Source organism: Zonotrichia leucophrys, chromosome 1 (genome assembly GCF_028769735.1).
Source record: "Zonotrichia leucophrys gambelii isolate GWCS_2022_RI chromosome 1, RI_Zleu_2.0, whole genome shotgun sequence".
Taxonomy (NCBI): domain Eukaryota; kingdom Metazoa; phylum Chordata; class Aves; order Passeriformes; family Passerellidae; genus Zonotrichia; species Zonotrichia leucophrys.
The window spans coordinates 32,263,431-32,281,810 of NC_088169.1; the positions used below are offsets into that span (position 1 = coordinate 32,263,431).

The 18,380-nt window shown below is 37.4% G+C and overlaps 1 protein-coding gene across 1 annotated transcript in view; it reads left to right on the plus strand.

Moving 5' to 3' along the window:
- VWA3B (von Willebrand factor A domain containing 3B) overlaps nt 1-18,380 on the plus strand; it is a 60,573-nt gene that overhangs the window by 16,126 nt on the left and 26,067 nt on the right. Inside the window, 8 exon segments of the mRNA XM_064714777.1 lie at nt 215-384; nt 2,297-2,421; nt 8,939-9,055; nt 10,789-10,982; nt 11,613-11,767; nt 13,498-13,636; nt 15,134-15,265; nt 18,244-18,342. Coding sequence (XP_064570847.1) covers nt 215-384; nt 2,297-2,421; nt 8,939-9,055; nt 10,789-10,982; nt 11,613-11,767; nt 13,498-13,636; nt 15,134-15,265; nt 18,244-18,342 — 1,131 coding nt within the window.

Consider the following 18,380-nt stretch of genomic DNA (forward strand, 5'->3'; position numbering starts at 1 on the left):
GGTTCCTGTCTCACTTGAGGAAATTTTGTGTACCCTTCCTTTGAATTACTAGCATAAATGAGAGGAAGAACCAAAGATCTGAAAATCTTATAGACCAAGTAATGCATCAGTTTTACCAAATTTTCCTCCTGAGGACAAGACAGTGCTTGAGTAAGTATCAGTCATTTATGTAAAACTGTGTCTTCCAATTACCTTTTTTTCTGTTTAATGACAGGTTGAAGCTGTTTATTACTTTGCTGTCGGGGATGTTCCAGTGAACACAAAGCAGCTACTCCTTGAGAAAATTTCAGATGTCTCCTGTCCAATCAACATGGTGTCTTTCAATGCTAGGGAAGATGAAACTATTATTTTTCTGAAGGAGTTGAGCCACTTGGCCTCTGGCAGGTATGACAAAAAAGGACAGTAAAGATGACAGTATTCATGAAGTTCTTTGCTGTTAGAAGTGATATTGGGACATACCTGAGTATAATTCATGAGGAAAATGAGGAAAAGCCATTCAGTAAGTGATCTGGGGATATGGGAATAGTCTTAAGATATATGACTAGTATTCAGGCCCTACTTAAACAGTCCATTTTTTTTCTGCATATGTTCTCACTGGCTTGCAGAAAGGCTATTCCCTTTTGGCTTGCAGAAAGGCTATTCCCTTTTTATGCCCAAAATCACTTGCCATCTGCCTCTCTCTTGAAGTCTGAAAAAAACTGTTCAGGGGAAATCGTCACAACGTAAAGTGAAATAAGTTTTTGTTGTGTTGCTTTGTACATTAGTACAAAGCATTACATTCCTATCCACAAGCACCAGAAAAAGAACTAGAGTTTTGTTGGGTCAAGTGCCATAGAGACAAGTACTGAAAAGGAGATGTCTGTCTGAAATGAAGAGCTCATGGAATAACAGAAAAATGATGGGGTGTTATTCTTCAAGCCTGGTTGTGTGGAAAAGCAGTTCTGTAACATCCTCTCCAGCATCCTTTTGGGATGGTTGGTGGAAATTAATATATTCCACATGGCTTTTTGTCTGCTTTGTCCTGGGAATCAGCCATGTGGTAAGAATCAGCCTTTAGTATAAATGGATAAGACAACTTAAATCTTGATTCTGTTATCAAAATAAGGAAAACAAATGAACACATACAAAACCCACAAGACCAAACTCATGCTCAACAGCAAGAAGGCAGTAGGAGTCAGTAGGTGTTTCTCTGCTTAACAGAAGTCACCATACAGTTTCAGACTTGTGTAATTGCTGCTAGCTTTTTCTGTTTCACTGTTGTTTGTGCAAGAGTGGGAAGCCCTCCAACAGTAGAAATCTCCCAAATGACAGCAGAGCAATTGGTAAGATGGCAGCTGCTTAGCTCTTTTATAGCCATCTGTGTTTAGAAATAGCTTTTAGGAGATGGGAGTGTCTGCCAAAAACAAGACTGGGAAAGTGTTATGTTTGCTCTGGTCTGATATGTGTTTAAAATGATTGTGGTCATTTGGAAGCATGGTACCTTTATGGTACCAGACACATTGCCAGTCACTATTCCTGATTTTCTTTTAGCAGTGTTTATACCTTCTTTATTAAAGGAAAGTGAGTGTTTCTTGTATGGTATAGACAGAGGCAAAAAGGGTTGTGGCAGGGAGCTAAGAGGAATTTTTTCTGTTTGATACTATTCTTACTGTCATCTTTTTGCATGAGTCTAGCTTTTGTGCAGAGACTTACAGGGCCTGTTAGTAACTTGCTGGTGAATGATTGCCCAACAACTGCATATAAGTTTAAGTCAGCTTTCCCACAGGAACAGCCAAGTTCATGGGCTTTTCATGCCTTGAACCTGTTTCTAGTGTACTTCTGTTTTAGAAATGCATCTTTTTCCTGCTCTGAGAGCTTCTCTGTTTTGACAATGAGGATAAATAAAGTCTGCTTATCATCCTGATTTGTATGTCCATAATGAAATAAATGTTCCTGCTAGGCTTTCAACTGGGAGGATAATCTGATAAAAAGGTGTTAGTGTCATCTCAGACATCTCAAATTACATGCCTGCTCAGCCTCTTAAAAGCATTAATTAAAAATAGATTTCCAGGAAATTGAAGAGTAAGGTGCTTTGCAGTTAGTAATATCAAAAAGAAAGAATATTCTACATGAGAAGACTTCAGAAAGTACATAAATGTATATAAAAAGCTTGAAAATATTAATCTTAATTAATATAATCTTATTGTAGTCGAAGCTTTAGATATGATTCTGTAGTTGTGTGTGTGAAAAACACCTCTAACATTAGAGAAATATTTATGCATTTTGTGTACTGGTTGAAACTCATTTTGTATTTCAGATTCCATGCTTTTGCTGAGAAGAATAACTGTAGAGATGCTACTGGACCTGCACTAAAATATGAAGAGGATGGAAAAGGATTAATTGCCCTGAACTCTGGAAAAGTGAAAGGGAGAAGGCCACTAGGTAGACAATATAAATCCCAAGACTACGCTGATATTATCAGCAACATGTCAGAATAGAAGTGTAGTTTAGGAACTTGATGAATGTAAAATCAGAGGAAACCTGTAGGTGTGGGTGGGGTGAGGACAGGACTGCTCTGGAAATGGAAATTCTCTGTGTGGGAAGGAGAGGGCAAGGAAAAGAGAGAAATGAAGAGAGTAGAGGATGTGCATGTGAGAATGAAAGAAAAATGAAAAAAAGGGAGAAGATATTTTATTTAGGAATATGAAGAATGGTACTTGTGTGCTTATGCCAGTGACCTTGTGGAAATGTATGGAGAAGTGGTTAAAAGGAAGAGGAATAGTGTGGCAGACTACAACAGCCAATATCAATATAGGCCAATTTCATTGGTAATATAAGGGGATTAAATCAACATGAGGCTTACTTGCTTGTCCCAAGAATTTGTCACAAAGGCAAAAAGCACAGTGAAGTGACCATAGAGAAGGCAATGCAAAGTGGTGGTGGGAGGATTGATAGAAAAAATACCAGGAGGAAACAACCAAAATAAACAGTTTCACTGGTGGGTGGAGCTGGGCAGAAAGCTCAATGTGTTTCATATTAGTCACAGTGCTACTTCCTCTGGGTAAGTGTTCAGTGGGGGACTGGACTGTGGTTTCAGCCAGGGTGGGAGGAGAGGGGCTTGTGATATGAAGTGAGGCTTTGTGTGTCAAATCTGACGTCTTTCTCAGCAGGAGAGTTAAAAAAAATATTTCTTTTAGGCATCAGGAATCATAAGACATCTTTAGTCTAGTGGCTCAACACACCTACCCCCTTCTCTCCCTTTGTGCTGGGAGTATTAGTGTTGCCCCAAAGGCAGAACAATGTTATCCTCTTCTCACTGTTAGGGAATGTGTGGCATAAGGTGGATTTGGTGTCTCATGTAAGGCTGTTTGTCAGTCTTGGACTGAGTGGCCCATATTTGGGTTGTAATCAAGTTTCTTGCATACTAATCTATCCTTCGCTAGGGTCTTGATTATAATAGCACAAGAGAAAGAACCATTGTGAGGGCCAGAACTAAAGAAGTGAGGTATCACCTGCTTTTTTGAGTCATGAAAGGACACTCATGGCTCACCCATGCAGAGTTTAGAAACCAACAGCAGAGTCTGCTTCAAAACGCTGTCGTTTCATACTAATGCAGAGCAGTATAATGATTGCCTTCAGTCTGCTGTGAGTGCTTTCTTGCTGTACCACATTTGGGGGTGTGCATGGGGGGAGCTGCCTCCCTCTTCCCCTGGGGCAGTCAGCCTGTTTCAATAGATGAGCCTAGAGCTCCTGTATGACTGAAATTACTTCCTCACCACTGTTTCTAAAGCTGAAGGTTGAATAGCTTTAATCACTCAAAAGGGCAGTAATCCCCTTGAAGTGCATTGTCACTTGTGTCTTATTGCTATTATGGAGTAGAATTTACACATTAAAAAGGAACACAATTAGCTTTCTGCATTTACTGGGTATTACAAGCACAGCCGTGACATCACTGACAGCCAATTGGAGTGTTTCAGTCATATGCAGAATCTTAAGTCCTTTCAGAAAAGAAAACACATTGAAGACATTATTCTGGTCTGTGTCTGATTTCTCTTGTTTCAGAGACTCCTTCAAGGGCGTAGTAATAAGGCAATAAAAATAAAAGTGTTGGTTACTCACTAATGGGCTCTGAAACTGGTTCTTGGATATGTGGCATAAACTACGCAAGGAAATAAATAGAGAATGAACCAGAGATTTAATCCTCCAAATGTGGTGTTTCTAAAAACTAAAAGGAGGCACAGGAATATTTTGATTATGCCCCTTTTTGCACCACAAATGCAACAGCTGGAGGGTGAAACTCATAACCATGTTATATGGACTGGAAAAGCTGTTTTAGTGACATCTGATAGTTTCTGGGCATCCACTGAATATCAGCATTTTGCAAATAGTGGATATCTTTATGTTGATTCCTTTTCATCTGCTTAACAAAACAAGTCAGAACTATTTAAAATTTTAGATAAGAGCTCAATTATCCCCTCTTTTGCATCTTGAGTAGACATTTAGAAAGCAAGTGTGATAAACTAACAATTTTTTGACACTCATTTTGAGTGGGTGCTCAAGATCAAAACAGGTGTAACTCATTAAAGAATTAGGGTCCTTTTGCTGGCAGTCTCAGATTTACTTCTGGCAGAGAAATGCTTTTACATAAAGCCTTATTTCACCAATGTGATTATATCTTCTTATCCAGCACTAATTTTCCTGTTATCACTTCTGCCTACATTCTTTGTGCAGTTTATTCATCTGTAAAAAGCTGTAGAATAAAGCAATCTTGTTATGTAGTTAAATTTATAAGTGGAAAGGAGGTGACATTTAAGTTGGAAGTCGAAGACAAGGAAGGCAAGGAATGGTGGAAGCTGTGAAGAAAAGATGTCTTTCTGAAAAAGGGCACATTCGTGTCATCTACTTGGAGTAACAGGGTGATAAGTGCTACATAGTGCTTGAAAAGCAGCAGTGCTTTGAACTAGATCCTAAAATGAATAAGGGTCCTTGATGGCTGACACAGAAACAGTAAATTTCCGTGTAGTGGTTTCTGTGTGGTGGAATAGATGAGCTGGCAAGTGTAGAGAAAATGCAAATGGACTGAAATCAGGATTTTACTGATGTGAGAAATCCAAAGTGTCTGACCTTCTTGTGAGCAATATAAGGCTCTGTTCTTAGACATGCTTGATTTTTCACATGTGGGGAAACATGACAGGGAATATTTCAGGTTATTGTGTGTAAAAAAGGAAAGCGTGAGAGCGTCATTCTCCTGTATGACATTGAAGTCAATGAACTCTGCGCTGTTTATGTACACTGACATGGGAAAGATTGAACTCTCCCTTTCGAGAGCCAGAATAATGACTGAAGAGTGGCTACTTTTCCTAGAAGCTGTAGCAAAGATCATTGCCTCTGCTTTTTTCTTGCATGTGCTTTGTCTAGTTTTAGCAGCCTAACCTTGGCCTGGCAAATCTCTTTGCTAATGTGTAGAGAATGATGCAGATAGTTGTTTTGTGATTCCACATGGGATACAAAGTTCATTTGCTTTGTCCATTTGCCCAGTGGAAAAGGGGCAGGATTGGGCTGCAGTGAGTTTCAGTGCTGTTTGACCTGGCAGGTATGCAGGTAAAAGCTGTGGACTACCCTCTTACACCTCTTTGTGCCTTTATTCATCCCCCTCTAAGTGGAGATTTTAAAAATCAATGCTTAAGGGTATATTGCTGTGTTCTGCTGCCACGTGGAGGCTGAGAAAGGGACTGGCAGTGAAGAAAATCAATTTCCCCATCTTCCCTTGCCAGCAAATTTATTTTCAGACAGATCTTATTTCATTATATTTGCATTTACTTGCTTCCATGATTTAAGTCAGATATTCAGACAATTAAGAAATGCTTCTGTTTTCCATGATTTGCTTTTGTATTGCTATTTGCTTCCTGTTTCAAAGATATTGTAGGTATTTTGGATATTTTGTAGGTTGTTTGGTTGTGGTTTTTTTGTTTTGTTTTTTTTTTTTTTTTTTTTTTTTTTTCCAAAGCAGGATTATTTCATTAGCAGTATGGAAATCAGATTGGTTACAGTGACTTGTAAAACCGGGTGAGTTTGTTTGTGGGGAGGTACATGTGGAAAAGCTGCTTCTTTTGAGATTGTCTGCCAGTTAAATAACTGGGAAATGGAAATAAGGGCAGTTATGAGTTTCGGTGTACACGTGCAAGTGTGGTTGTGTTTTTGCTTAGGTCTAACCTCTTGCTTCTCAGTTCGTGGGAGTCAGCAAAATGCTTCTGCCCCTTGCCACAGGCTCTCCCCACAACCTTCCTCATCCTCTTCCTCTTTCCTAGGCCCTCCCTTCTGCAGAGCAGAAACGCCTTTACCTGCGGGCAGGGCACTCCTGGAACGTTACTCAGGGTGAGGTTCTCTGCAGGGCCAGGATGGCTTTGGGGAGAACCAAGGGAAGCTGACTGCACTAGGCCCAGGCTGCACATGTGCAGCAGGGTGTTCAGGCCAGTCCCCTTGTGTGTGACTGGTGGCCACCCTGCTGCCATTGCAGTGGGGTGGGTTTTGAATCAGAACTGGGTGGTCTCCAGAGGTCTGGCTCTTCACTGCCCCCCAGAGCAGCTGGGAAAGTGCTTCATAGCAGGGGGAGCCAGGAGTGCCCTTTCTCTCCCTGGATAAAGTAATTTTATAAGATAAGATGATGTCTGGGACATGGGTGCCTGGATGTGTACAAGAGACAGTGGCTTGGAGTGGTTGTAAACTGCACCCTCCAGAGGGGTGACTTTCTTTGGTTGGTGGTCCCCAAAAAATGGCACATCTGAGGTTGAGCAGAGGGAATTTAAACAAAATGAGGTTCATGCTTTCTTGGTCATTTACCAGAGATGTGCTTTGAGGGATGGGCCACAGCTGAGAGCCACATCCAGAAGATGCTATGCTTTGCATCCAGGTTTTGATTTTGGGGGTGCCATTTTGAAAGACACAGGCCACTCCTTAGCTGCAGGGGAAAAGAGGCTGAGGCAGAGGTGCAGTTGAGCTTCCTGTGTAGAGAGAGAAAGCTGCTATGGATATCACTGCTTGCAAGCTTCTGTCCCAGTTGAATCCAGGAAAAATGTTGTTGGAAAAAAGGTTTTAAGCAGCTGGAATTTTACAATGTGCAGTTCTTGGTGCTTGCATTTGTCCTATGTAGCAAGTGACATTGAGCACACTTGCTTTGGGAAGGCATGCTGTGCTACAAGCATAAATGAGGAAAAAATATCTTCTTATGTAATACCAATTCAATTCACCTATCTTAATGGGGACAGTAACAATAATCCTGTAAAACTGGTGAGTCCATATCATTAACTTAAGAGGAAATAAAGCAACACAATGATATAATTGTTATTGATTTAGAGGTAGTTAAGTTTCTTTAAATATTTCTTTAAATATTTTCAAATTATTAAAAATATTTTAAAATGTTAACATATTCATAAAATTAAATCTGGATGACAGTAATTGTCAGCTTGTGGAGGATATCCAGATTTATTTGGAGACAGCACCACTGGAATTGCATTCTTAACAGCCCTAAAGTTAGAACTATGTTCATGTGTGGTGTGAATCCATGTGTTTTCATTTCTGGGGAGAGAGTGCTTATAAAATAAAAGTAGAATTCTTTCTGAAATATTTGATGGGAATATTTTTCTTAAATTTAACAGGTAATAATTACAGACTGAGGGGGATTTTTAATTCCCTTTTGTGTTTTATGTTGTGGAATGATCTGTCTTACTGAAGCTTTTTGTGATTTAGGAAATGTTGATCTTTGTTCAAATGGCTGCAACAGAAATGCCGGAAGGTCCCAGGAGATGGCAGTGTACAATAGCACAATTCAAAATATTTGTTGGAATCTGAAAGCATTTCACAATTAAAATCAAGTTAATATTTGTATAATTTTATTGTTCTTAGTACTAGTATTGGTATTATTTTTTTCAGAAAGTTTATCAAAAAACTGGCAACCTGCTTTAGTAGATAAATTTTCATATGTTATCTTTCATGCAGTGAACCATCACTGAATATTAGCTGAACCACTGGATGGTAAGATATAGTTTGCCTTGTTCAGCATTTTTATGTGCAATTCATTAATAGGCTGTGATCTGCAATAGTTTGTAACCTGTATTTGTGGTTAGGATAGCTGATGATTCAGCTTCTTTTAGATTTTTACTCTAACACTGCACACACTTTCTCTGCATTGTCCAATATTGCAGTTTAAACATTGAGAGTAACTTAATTTAACACATTTTTAATAGCAATCCTACTGCTTAGGTATACAAGGTGTCTCAATTTTAGTAAATTATTTTATGAAATAAATAAGCCTTTTATTATTTTCATCAAGAAAGACATATCTGTTGAAATTGAGAAAACCTTGTCTCAATTCCAGTTTTGGATCTTTCTAATTATTTTTGAAAATATAGCTAGATAGTAATTTTTTTTGGTAACATTTGTTTATGACTGTTGAAGATTGTTGGGAGGAAATTAAATTTATCTTTAGCAAAATTTAATTAGATCCTCATCAGGGAAAGAAGGTTTAAATAAAATTAATTATGTACTTTAGGATGTGGAAAGAGTCAAAACTGTCTTCTCTTTAAAATGTCAAAACTGGGTTTACTCTTTCGAGCCAAGTTTTGCAATAAAGTCCAGGGGGCAACAAGTGAATTTCATTGTGGATTTTCCTTATTATTTTCTAAGAATGTTAAAATGTATTTGCTTCCGCTGTGGGAACAATCTGTGGCCAACTTTGGAGGTTAGCTCCAACATGCTAAACACCTCTCATATCCTGGAGCCAGGTTTGAGTCTTTTTTTTGAAGTCTGTCCTGGAACAGCGTTTGTCATTGCAACGGGACCTCAAGAAAACAAGGTTATATGGCAAGTTCTGGGTATACCAATGACTTTGTTGGGATTGAGGAGTTACAAAAAGCTGAAATTGTATAAAAATGTGAAGTTCTATTTATTATTTCTGTTGCAGTGGCTGGTGTCTGTGAAGATGTGTTTTTGATCTGGAAAGAGCTGGAGGAAGCCAAGAGTACAGTGACACAAGTTCAGGAAATCTTATCAGAATCTGACCAATCTGCTTCTCAAGATGGTATAATTTATGTTTCTTTCATAAGAAATACAGCTATCATTGTATTAATGATCAACATCTTTTTGTGAACAGTTTTGATTGCACATCAGTTTGGGGATGATTTTCTCCAAAATGCCTGTGTACTACGTATAGTACCTATGTGTCTATATAGCACTGTAATAGTTATCTAAACTTAGGATTGCTTAAAACTTTCCAGTACAAATCTCTGTTTACTATGGTTTAAGCTTGCTAAGGTTTAGCAGCTCAGGCTGAAACACAGTTTTAGTTTACCAGTGGCTAGGTTTAGAAGTTACCTGGATTTTAGGATATGGAAATTATTTCGGGATTTTTTTGTGATCTCTTCCTGTCTGCCTGAACCAGTAAATCTTCTGTTTTTTCTACACAGTGCTGGTGAAATACCTTATCCCTCTCCTATCACAGTATTCTTGGGATAGCCTCCAACTTGGTCGCTAGTTCATTCCACATAAAGGGAAGAAGCAGAGGGGTTGCATTTTTGTCCAGGGCAGAGATCTGAAAACGATTCAGAATAAGCACTCTGACAACTCCTGTCTTAAGAAACATAGAGGCACACCTACATTTTTTCTTCCAACCCATAGTTTCTGCCATTGTGTCTGACCTGAGACATGAACATGAGTCATTTGTTGTTCTGTGCATACTGATTGGATTGAGCCCTGTTGGAGACAGAAGTGTAGCTGGTTTCTGAAGTTCTGCTCTGGAAGGCTTTAACAAGGGACAGTGAGAAGCTACTCAGTCCTGCAAAAATGGAGATGCTCTATGTAAAGCATGTGGAAGAAAGAAAACAACAGTTTTCTTTTCAAAACCGTGTGAGCACATTTGTGACACTTGTTCTAAGGACCACAGGCAATCATAAAGCAAAGTTTTCCACATGAACAGGCTCTGATTCTGCATCTGCCCTGATGTTGGCTGATCTCTGTGTGTGTAAGGGCAGTAGATGCCTCCATAGGTTTATTTACAGGCTCAGGATCTCACTAGTGTGGTCACTGTAGCTGCATCTAAACTGAGTAGACATTTATACCACCTTGGTCTACCAAAATTAAAGTGTAACAAAATAAATTCACCCTGCTATGGGACCCACTGCCTTGTCGTTTGGTATAGATGTGGTTTATTGGGATAGTGATGAGTCAGTGGAGAATCCTGTATCCTATTATTTTATGTGTGTTATCTGTATACTATACTGGTGTCCAGAGTTGTGCAGTGCTCTACCTTAAAATAGTCCTTAGAAAATTTGTGAAACAATATGACACTGTAGTTTGCCTTTTACTTTAAATAGCCATCTCTAAACAAATTAATGTTATGGTCTTCACTGTATTTTCAATTATATCTTCTGTTGTTTCATTTCTCAAATGAATCTCCTTGAAGTTAGACATCTTATTCAGGATTACTTTCTGGCATTTTGTAATTCAGCTACTAAGAAAATTTGGTTTTTATGTTGATCCTCTCACTATTTATTGTCTTTGCTCCCTGTCTTCTGGTGGTTTTTTTTTCCCAATTACTAAGAAATGTGTTGCAGTGAGTTTTCTGATAAGAAAAAAACCCAGAGCCAAAGTACAGACTATTAAAAATCACTCAGAAATATCTGTTCGCTCCAATGCTGTCAGAATAAGTAGAACAAGTTTGAAAATTTTGATTCCAGTATCAGTCTGGTTTTGAAAATAGCTTATCCAAAATGAACCCTGTTATATAGGAGATTTTGTTTTTTTCTTTATTAGCAGACAAAGGTGATCTTCCATTATCAAAACATGTAACTGATGAATATTTGACTTCTGAGAAGTGGTTGCAGACGTATGGCTTGAAAGCTCAGAAGCTCACACTGTATGATGCACTTGCTGATAGTGTTTTCCACCATGTAGATGGGCCTGTTGGCATAAACACTAAACCAGAGGATGAATGTTCACAAACTGATGCTGTGAGTATTGTTATTTTCCCTCATGTCCTATGAGTTGTTTATTTTTTTCTTTTAAAGCTTGAAAACTTGGTTGATGGATAAATTGATAATATAGTGTATGGCATGGTTGTTTTGTATTTTTTGTTAAAATCAGATTATTAATTATTGAGACAGAATAACAATGTCTCAAAGAGCTTTTTGAGAATGACTGCTTTAAGGACTTCTTGCTGGTTCACATACATTCTAAAAGGAAGAATCGGGACTGGCTTAATCAATGCCTTGGTTTTCTTTGTATTTCTGTGGGCTAGGGCAAAGATTTCATGTTATCTTTAGAGGATGTGTTAGTCTCAGATGCTGCAGTGTCCTCTAGTTCGTTAAGAAAATTTGGATCAATTTGTCTACTATTTGTTTCCCTCAAGCTTTACTATTGACTGTTTGGTAAGCTTCTGGTTTTTGCTAGCTGCAAGAATAAAACTACTTTCTATTGAATCTTTATAGGAGCAAATTCTGTGAAGACCATATCCCATGGTTTATTTCTACTCCTTTTCATGTGCAACAAACGTGTCTTTGAAGTTTGTTCCCCAAATATTAAAGGCACTGCAAAATAATATGTTCTGTTTTCCACATGAAATGTGTTTTTCTTTTCTGTAGGAGACAAAAAGAAAGATAATTCATGCAAGATACTGTGACAAATTTGTACATACCCTCTGGAAAGACGGATCTGTAGTTCATGTATATGTTACTGCAGAAAAGTATAAGCAGTACAAAGAGAAAATGAGGACAGCTCTCAGACAAGTGGAAGGAAGGTTTGTGTTCTTTCACATAAAATCAGTTTGATCACTTTACATGAGTGTTGAAAAGTTTGACATTTACTGTCATAATAAGTTGAAGTGGTTGGTAAACTGACAGTGGCAGTACTAAGCCAGAAGTATATTTTAAATTAGAATCTTTTATGTTGGGTTTCTTAGTAGCCATAGAAGAAAACTGATTGAGATTTTGAACTTTTGTTCTCCTTCTGAAACACAGGTGTGAAAGTCAGTCTGCACATTTTTTGAATTACTGCTAAAAGTGCCAAAAAGTATTTGGGCTATAAGGTGGCAGACAGCTTCAAGAATCATCAGTAAAATTTAGTAAACATTCATCTTGTGTACCTAGGATCCCTTGTGACACCAAGAAGTACAGCTTGGCTTGTGCCTGTACTGATGGTGGTAATCTGCCCTTTTGTAATTTTGTGTTGAGGACAAGTTTGAACAGTCTAGATCAGAGTCAGTAATGCACCTGATCACAAGTTCACGGCTCAAACTAGCTGTGTAATTTACATTTCTTCAGCCATAAGGACACTTAGGTTTTGTATGACATCTACAAAATAATAGGTAGTCTAAGGAAAACCTATTGTAGAACAGAAAAAAAAAATTGCCCTCTGGTTTGTATATTAGGACAACAAGATGCCTCACTGAAAAAAGAAGGATGTGAACCTTTATATTATTGGTGAATTTTAAATTTTGTTTCTCCTTTCCAGCCAAAAATATAACAATCTGATTATATTTAGCAAGGTCAAACAGAGTTGTGTTATTCCTTCTAGTTTACCTTCATATTACTGTATTTAGGATAACAATTACATACTGTCAAAGGAAAATTTGAGATAAGCAGCTGTGGTGAGCATGAATTTTTGAAATCCTAATCAAGATTGCTGTTTTGAATGTTTCATCTGAAGTTTAAAAAGTCTTGGTAGACCTCATCAAACACTTTGGGTGAAATAACTAATGACAAAATATATCTCAGTAGCTACTGTAGCAGTATCCTTATATTTCCATGTTAGAACTTTTCTGAAATCTTCTGTGGAGATGTATATTTTTCCCAGGGCCATGATGTTCCATATGTTAAATGTCTCTGTTTCAGTGTAGATAAGTATTTTATGACTCTCAAGGGAAATCAGATTTGGACTTGCTGCATCCATTACCGAGGAAATGTTCTTGTGCAGAGCAGTATGTGTGCATGTATTTAACTGGCTGGCACATCCCAGTCCTGTTTAAACTGTAAATCAAACTCTGTATTTAAGGCTCAAGGTCCACAAACCATTGAAGCATCTGTGTTATATTAAGGCTCTTTGAAGTGCTTAAGTTCCTTGGAGAAGAGATTCTCAAGTGGTTTCCTGAGAAGGGAGCCATAGTAATATAGGCTTAAATTATTTACTGAGATGAGTCTGGAAAACAGATACAGGACCATGGTTATACCACTTGTTGCATGTTGCTTCCACGTTGGATTTCCCAGCCCAAACTACCTGATACCTGACTTTAGAAAGGTGCTGTGTTGTTTTCTATTGAAATAAAAAACTAATTAAAAACTAAAAATGTCTTGTGATGTAGGGACAGGGGACTGATTCATCAAGGGCTTCTGACAGTCATACTAACAGGTTCCTTTGGGAAAGAGAATAAGAAGTATGGCAGTGACAAAAAGATCCTACCTCTCAGATTCTGATACACAGAGCTCCAAAGATGTTACAGAGCAGGTTTTGATTTTTTTTTTCCTCCCCCAGGATTAAGTGGCTTCAGCAAGGAAGCAGAGGGCTTTTTGGGAATGTGTTTGAAGATGATATCTGTATTCTTATTGATACATCCCAGTCTATGAAAAACAAGCTGCCACTAGTGAAGGAAAAAATATTTCAGCTAATGCAGGTATGATAAAGGGATGACTCTGAAGGCTAAGGAACATTTTAGAGTAAACTGATCTTTTCTGGATAGTTGTTACTCTGCTTTTTCTTTATTTTTAAATATTGTTTTGAAAACAGCAGCTTTATAAAAATATTTAGATTTTTCTTCTTGTGCTCATTTTTTAATTAAGAATTTATATTTTCCCCTCATTTATACAACTATTTGAAAAAAGCAAGAGAAAATATTAAAAATTAAAATTGCTTAAGTCATTCTTTCCCTCAAGCCACATCACTTCTAAAGAAAAGAAAAACAAGCAAACTAAAAAACAAAAAACAACAACAACAAGAAAAGCCAAATGAAAAACAAGCCATGCAATGAAACGCCTTTCAGTGTTTTCATTTTCACTTTTAAGCAGTGTCATTCAATTCCATTGGCTTGTTGTGATTTGTAATGAGTGTTCTAGATTCACTTTCATGCTTCTACAATAGAGGATGTAGAATGTTTTTGACTTCCTTGCATTTTACAGTGACTCAGAACTTTGCACAGGGACTGGCAAAGTGCAGGAGTACCTCAAAAGCTATGAGTACTGGGAGACACACCTAAGAAAGGATTGTCTTGTCTAGGGTTAGAGGTCTACAATGATGTCACCTAAGCTTCATTAATATTTCAGAGACATGATTAATTTTAAATTTCTTTAGTCCTAAGAGAAGTGAGATGAAAATTCAGTCTGGCATTGACAGCAATCATTGGTAGGACTAAAAAAATTGAAACTGTGACAGAGAGATTTTTGAGCTAAGTGCTCAAGTCATAGGACATAGTATTTTGTGGTCCTCTAAGCAGATCAGCACTAGAAATATCTTAGATACTGTGCCAGAAGGTTTCACAGGAAGCTGCTCATAAAATTATGATGAAAGGGAAGCAAAGACTTCAGGCTCTGAAAGTTTGTACTTGCTTGCACAAATCTTCCCTAACTTATAACTTCTGTCCAAAAGTAGCTTCAACAAAGTCTTGATTTTCTCCTGCTGTCCTAGTTCTCCTTGCCTGTGCTCTTTACATGATTCTTGTTCTCCTCCTCTAAATGAGATCTTACTTTCTTTCTGATTTCAATTTCCTCTGGTAAGCAGTGATAATCTCTTTCTTACACCACTGATCATAGCTGGTTTCATCTCTCTCTTTCATGTCCTCCTACACATTTGCTGTTTAAATTGTTTGAGAAATATGAGTGTATGGAGACTTACTTTGGGAATTTCAAGCAATCTTAATAGTTGCAAGCAATAAATGTCTCTAGCTTTCTATGTCTCTCTTAATTTTATTGCAATAATCATATTAAAATATAAACATATTTTAAACATAATTTAATATAATAATAAAATAGAAACATATATTAATATTTTATCATAATTTATTGTAATAATATCATTAATTATATAATAATTAAATTAATTGCTATTACTCAGTATTTCAGGATACAAGTATTCTTTCTTTTAATAGTAGGTAAAATTCAGATGCTGTCTCTTGCAGGAGCAACTGAGACACAAGAAGAGATTTAACTTTGTGAAATTTAGTGCCCAAGCAGTGGCATGGCAAGAGAAACTTGTTGAGGTTAATGAGGAAAATTTGCAAGATGCTTGGCTTTGGATTAAAGGGCTTGAGGTAATACAGCAGCTAATTATTACAAAGAGTTTGTAATAAAGTGTGTTTGCTTCTTTGTTTTTTCAAAGTTGTGTATTGTTTCTCCACTTTCTGTATGGCTGGGGTGATTTTGCATAGACTGTCTTTGACTTGAGTAAGCTGACAATATAGATGATGGATAAAATTAAGTAGATCTGAATACAATGTGTTTGCCAGGTATAATAATCCTTTAACAATGGATCTGTTTAGGAAATCATATTAATTCAACTTGCAGCCTGCTATGTTTAGTAGCCAAAATGTGAGCATTGGCCAATTTGACTTCCCTAGGAATCCTGTAATCACTCAGACCCTGCTTTTAAATTTGTCATTCTTGCTGCAGGGGTGCTGCATGGGTGAGAGGTGTTGCTGGCTAACTTCCAGCTCAGAGGTGGTACAGGAGACCAAAGCCAGCAAACTGGAGAAGCATTTCTAATCCCTTTTGATGGATAGACAGCTAACTTTAGGTGCCACAGAAACATAAGAACAAACATACTCAGACCAAACATCTATCTACCCAGTATTCTCTCTCTGAGTGTTTTTCAAAACAAAGCAGAACTGCTTGTAGTCAGTCACAACAATCCGCCATATTGTAACTATCAGCAGCCTTAGGACCATTAAGTGTGGACAGCAAGGTTATGAACACAGGACTAAAAATCAGTCATGCAAAGGTATAGATACATCCCACATTATGTTTTCTAGCACAAACCCCCATGTTCATGTAATAAAACTTCTCAGCATTGTGAAAGCTCTTCTTCAGCCTTAATACGAGATTCCTGGGCATGAGGAAATTGGGTAAGCAACATAATACCTCTGAGACTACAGAGCAAGATCAATAAATTGGTACTCTCAGAAAACACTAACAGACCAACGCACAGAGAAAAGGAGGTATTAGTGTGGCCTCCCTGAGCAGCTGAACACTTGTAACTGAGCTCATTTAGCCTTATTTTGCTGTCCTCCTTGAGGCTTGAAAACTTGTCTCTGCTTAAGTCATGTATATTGTACAGCATCATGAAAGTTCAATAATACTTTGAACTACCATATTTTGATACCATCTTGTATATCCATTAGTGAATGGCCTTTTCCATCATTATTCATAAAAGTATGAATTTTAGATTATAAATTTCATTCTAAGTTGAGATCTAGATATTGAAATGGAATAGGAAATGGCACAAGAGCAGGCTACTTTCTTTCAGGGATGACATGTGCTGCTGACCTTTTAACCTCTTTTAAGCCTTGCAGGCATAAGTCTGAGATCAAAAAGCTGTCTTTGCAGTGAAGGTGAAATGAACAGAGGGTTGCTCTGGAATATTATTCAGAGTAGATCCTTTGATCCCATTTTATGCTCTTTGGTCCCAAGATTATGAATAAGGAAGCTGAGCTGTAAACAGTAACTAACTGCTCCTTAAAAATCCTTTAAATGTAATGACATCTAAAATTTTAGTGGTAGTACTGTCATATAGTTGAAATATGTCATTGTTGTTTAAACACTGATAAAACTGGTGTTTGTTTGTAACAGTAGCAATTGAGAAACCTAAAATGAACCATAAGGTATGGAGTTATTTTCTTTTAAACCTTTACCATAAGGTACAGGGCTATTTTCTGCACATCATCAGCATCCACCCTATGTTCCTATGATGTAAAAAGCAATGAAGGAAGCTGATTTGTTTTAAATCAGTTTGGCCAATTTAAACATGGTAATGAGCGATATGTCGAAAACTTTATAAATACTAAAACATCAGGAGTATTAGATAAATTTAACAACTTTGGCTGGTTATTTCTTATGAGTGGGTACTGATAAGAATTGCTTGTGGGTCAGAAGATAAGACAATTAGGTAGATGAGCTATCACATTGCCTGGCCCATACACTCTTATGTAGCCATACAGAGTAACTGTCAGAATGTACCTTCTATTCCATTTCACCTGATTTCCTTTGCCCTTGTGGGAAGGACTGGAAGAAATTTTAACACAGTTTATAGGACTGAAGAAATAATGATGTCTCTTAGCATATATTTGCCTGTATGGGTCAATGTTAGATATTTATATTTATCTTCTGTAAGACATTATATCCATGGGTGCTGAATCTCTTCTTACACCGCTACAATCCTCACTGCCCTCCAGAACAGTACTCAGGTGTTATACAAGCATAAAACAGACTCTTATCTTTTTAGAGGTTTTGCTTTGGTTCCATAAAAGACTAAGACTTGATGAAATGTTTTTTATACTGGTAAACCTTACGTGTTCCTTTAGTTTGGAAGGTTTTGTACACAATGTTTGAAAGGTGGACAGCTAAGATACAAAATGTATCTTAGGGCTTAGGTTCCTAAGCCATGAAATGCATTTAATTGAATTTAGTGTAAAAAGAAGAAAGGCAGATCATGATCACTGAGTATGTGAATGACATAGGAAAAGTGCTATTATTACTCCAGTGGAAATTTTTAGTGAGCACAGCATTAGTTTGCTAGGCATGCTTTGTTGCTAAGAGTCTGGAAAAATATGTTTGGAAAACCAAGAAGTCCTTTACCAGTTTTGGGGATATAAATTTGCACAACTCTTCTGAGGAACTTTTGAACTGTTTGATTGAGTAAAATATGTGTTTCAAGGGAGTGTGATGAGCTGGCAAGCAGGAGCATCGGTGGTAAAAACGAAGAGAATGCATCTTTTGTCTTCCATCTTCCTATCTGTTTATTGTCTTTTAGTGATTGCTTTTGCTTGTACAGCTCAGATTGCTTCTGTGTGTTTGCATAAGCACTGAATAACAATCTGGTATCAATTTATTTTACATTGACACTTGCTTAGCTTTTGTTAGCTACGTGACATAAATGTTTTCACCATTTTATTAGTCATTTTGGTTCTGTATTATCCCTTGAATCACTACACTGTCATTATGAATTTAAGAACAGATGCAAAGAATTGTTTGTATTTATAGCTGTTTCTTGGTCTTTTTCTCTTTGGTTTCTTAGGTTGGAAGTTCCACAAATACACTCAAAGCTCTCCAGATTGCTCTTGCTGATACTGACACTCAGGCTATTTATCTCTTGACTGATGGGAGACCTGACCAGGTATTTCTAAATGAGAAAACAGAAAATGCAGAAAAGAG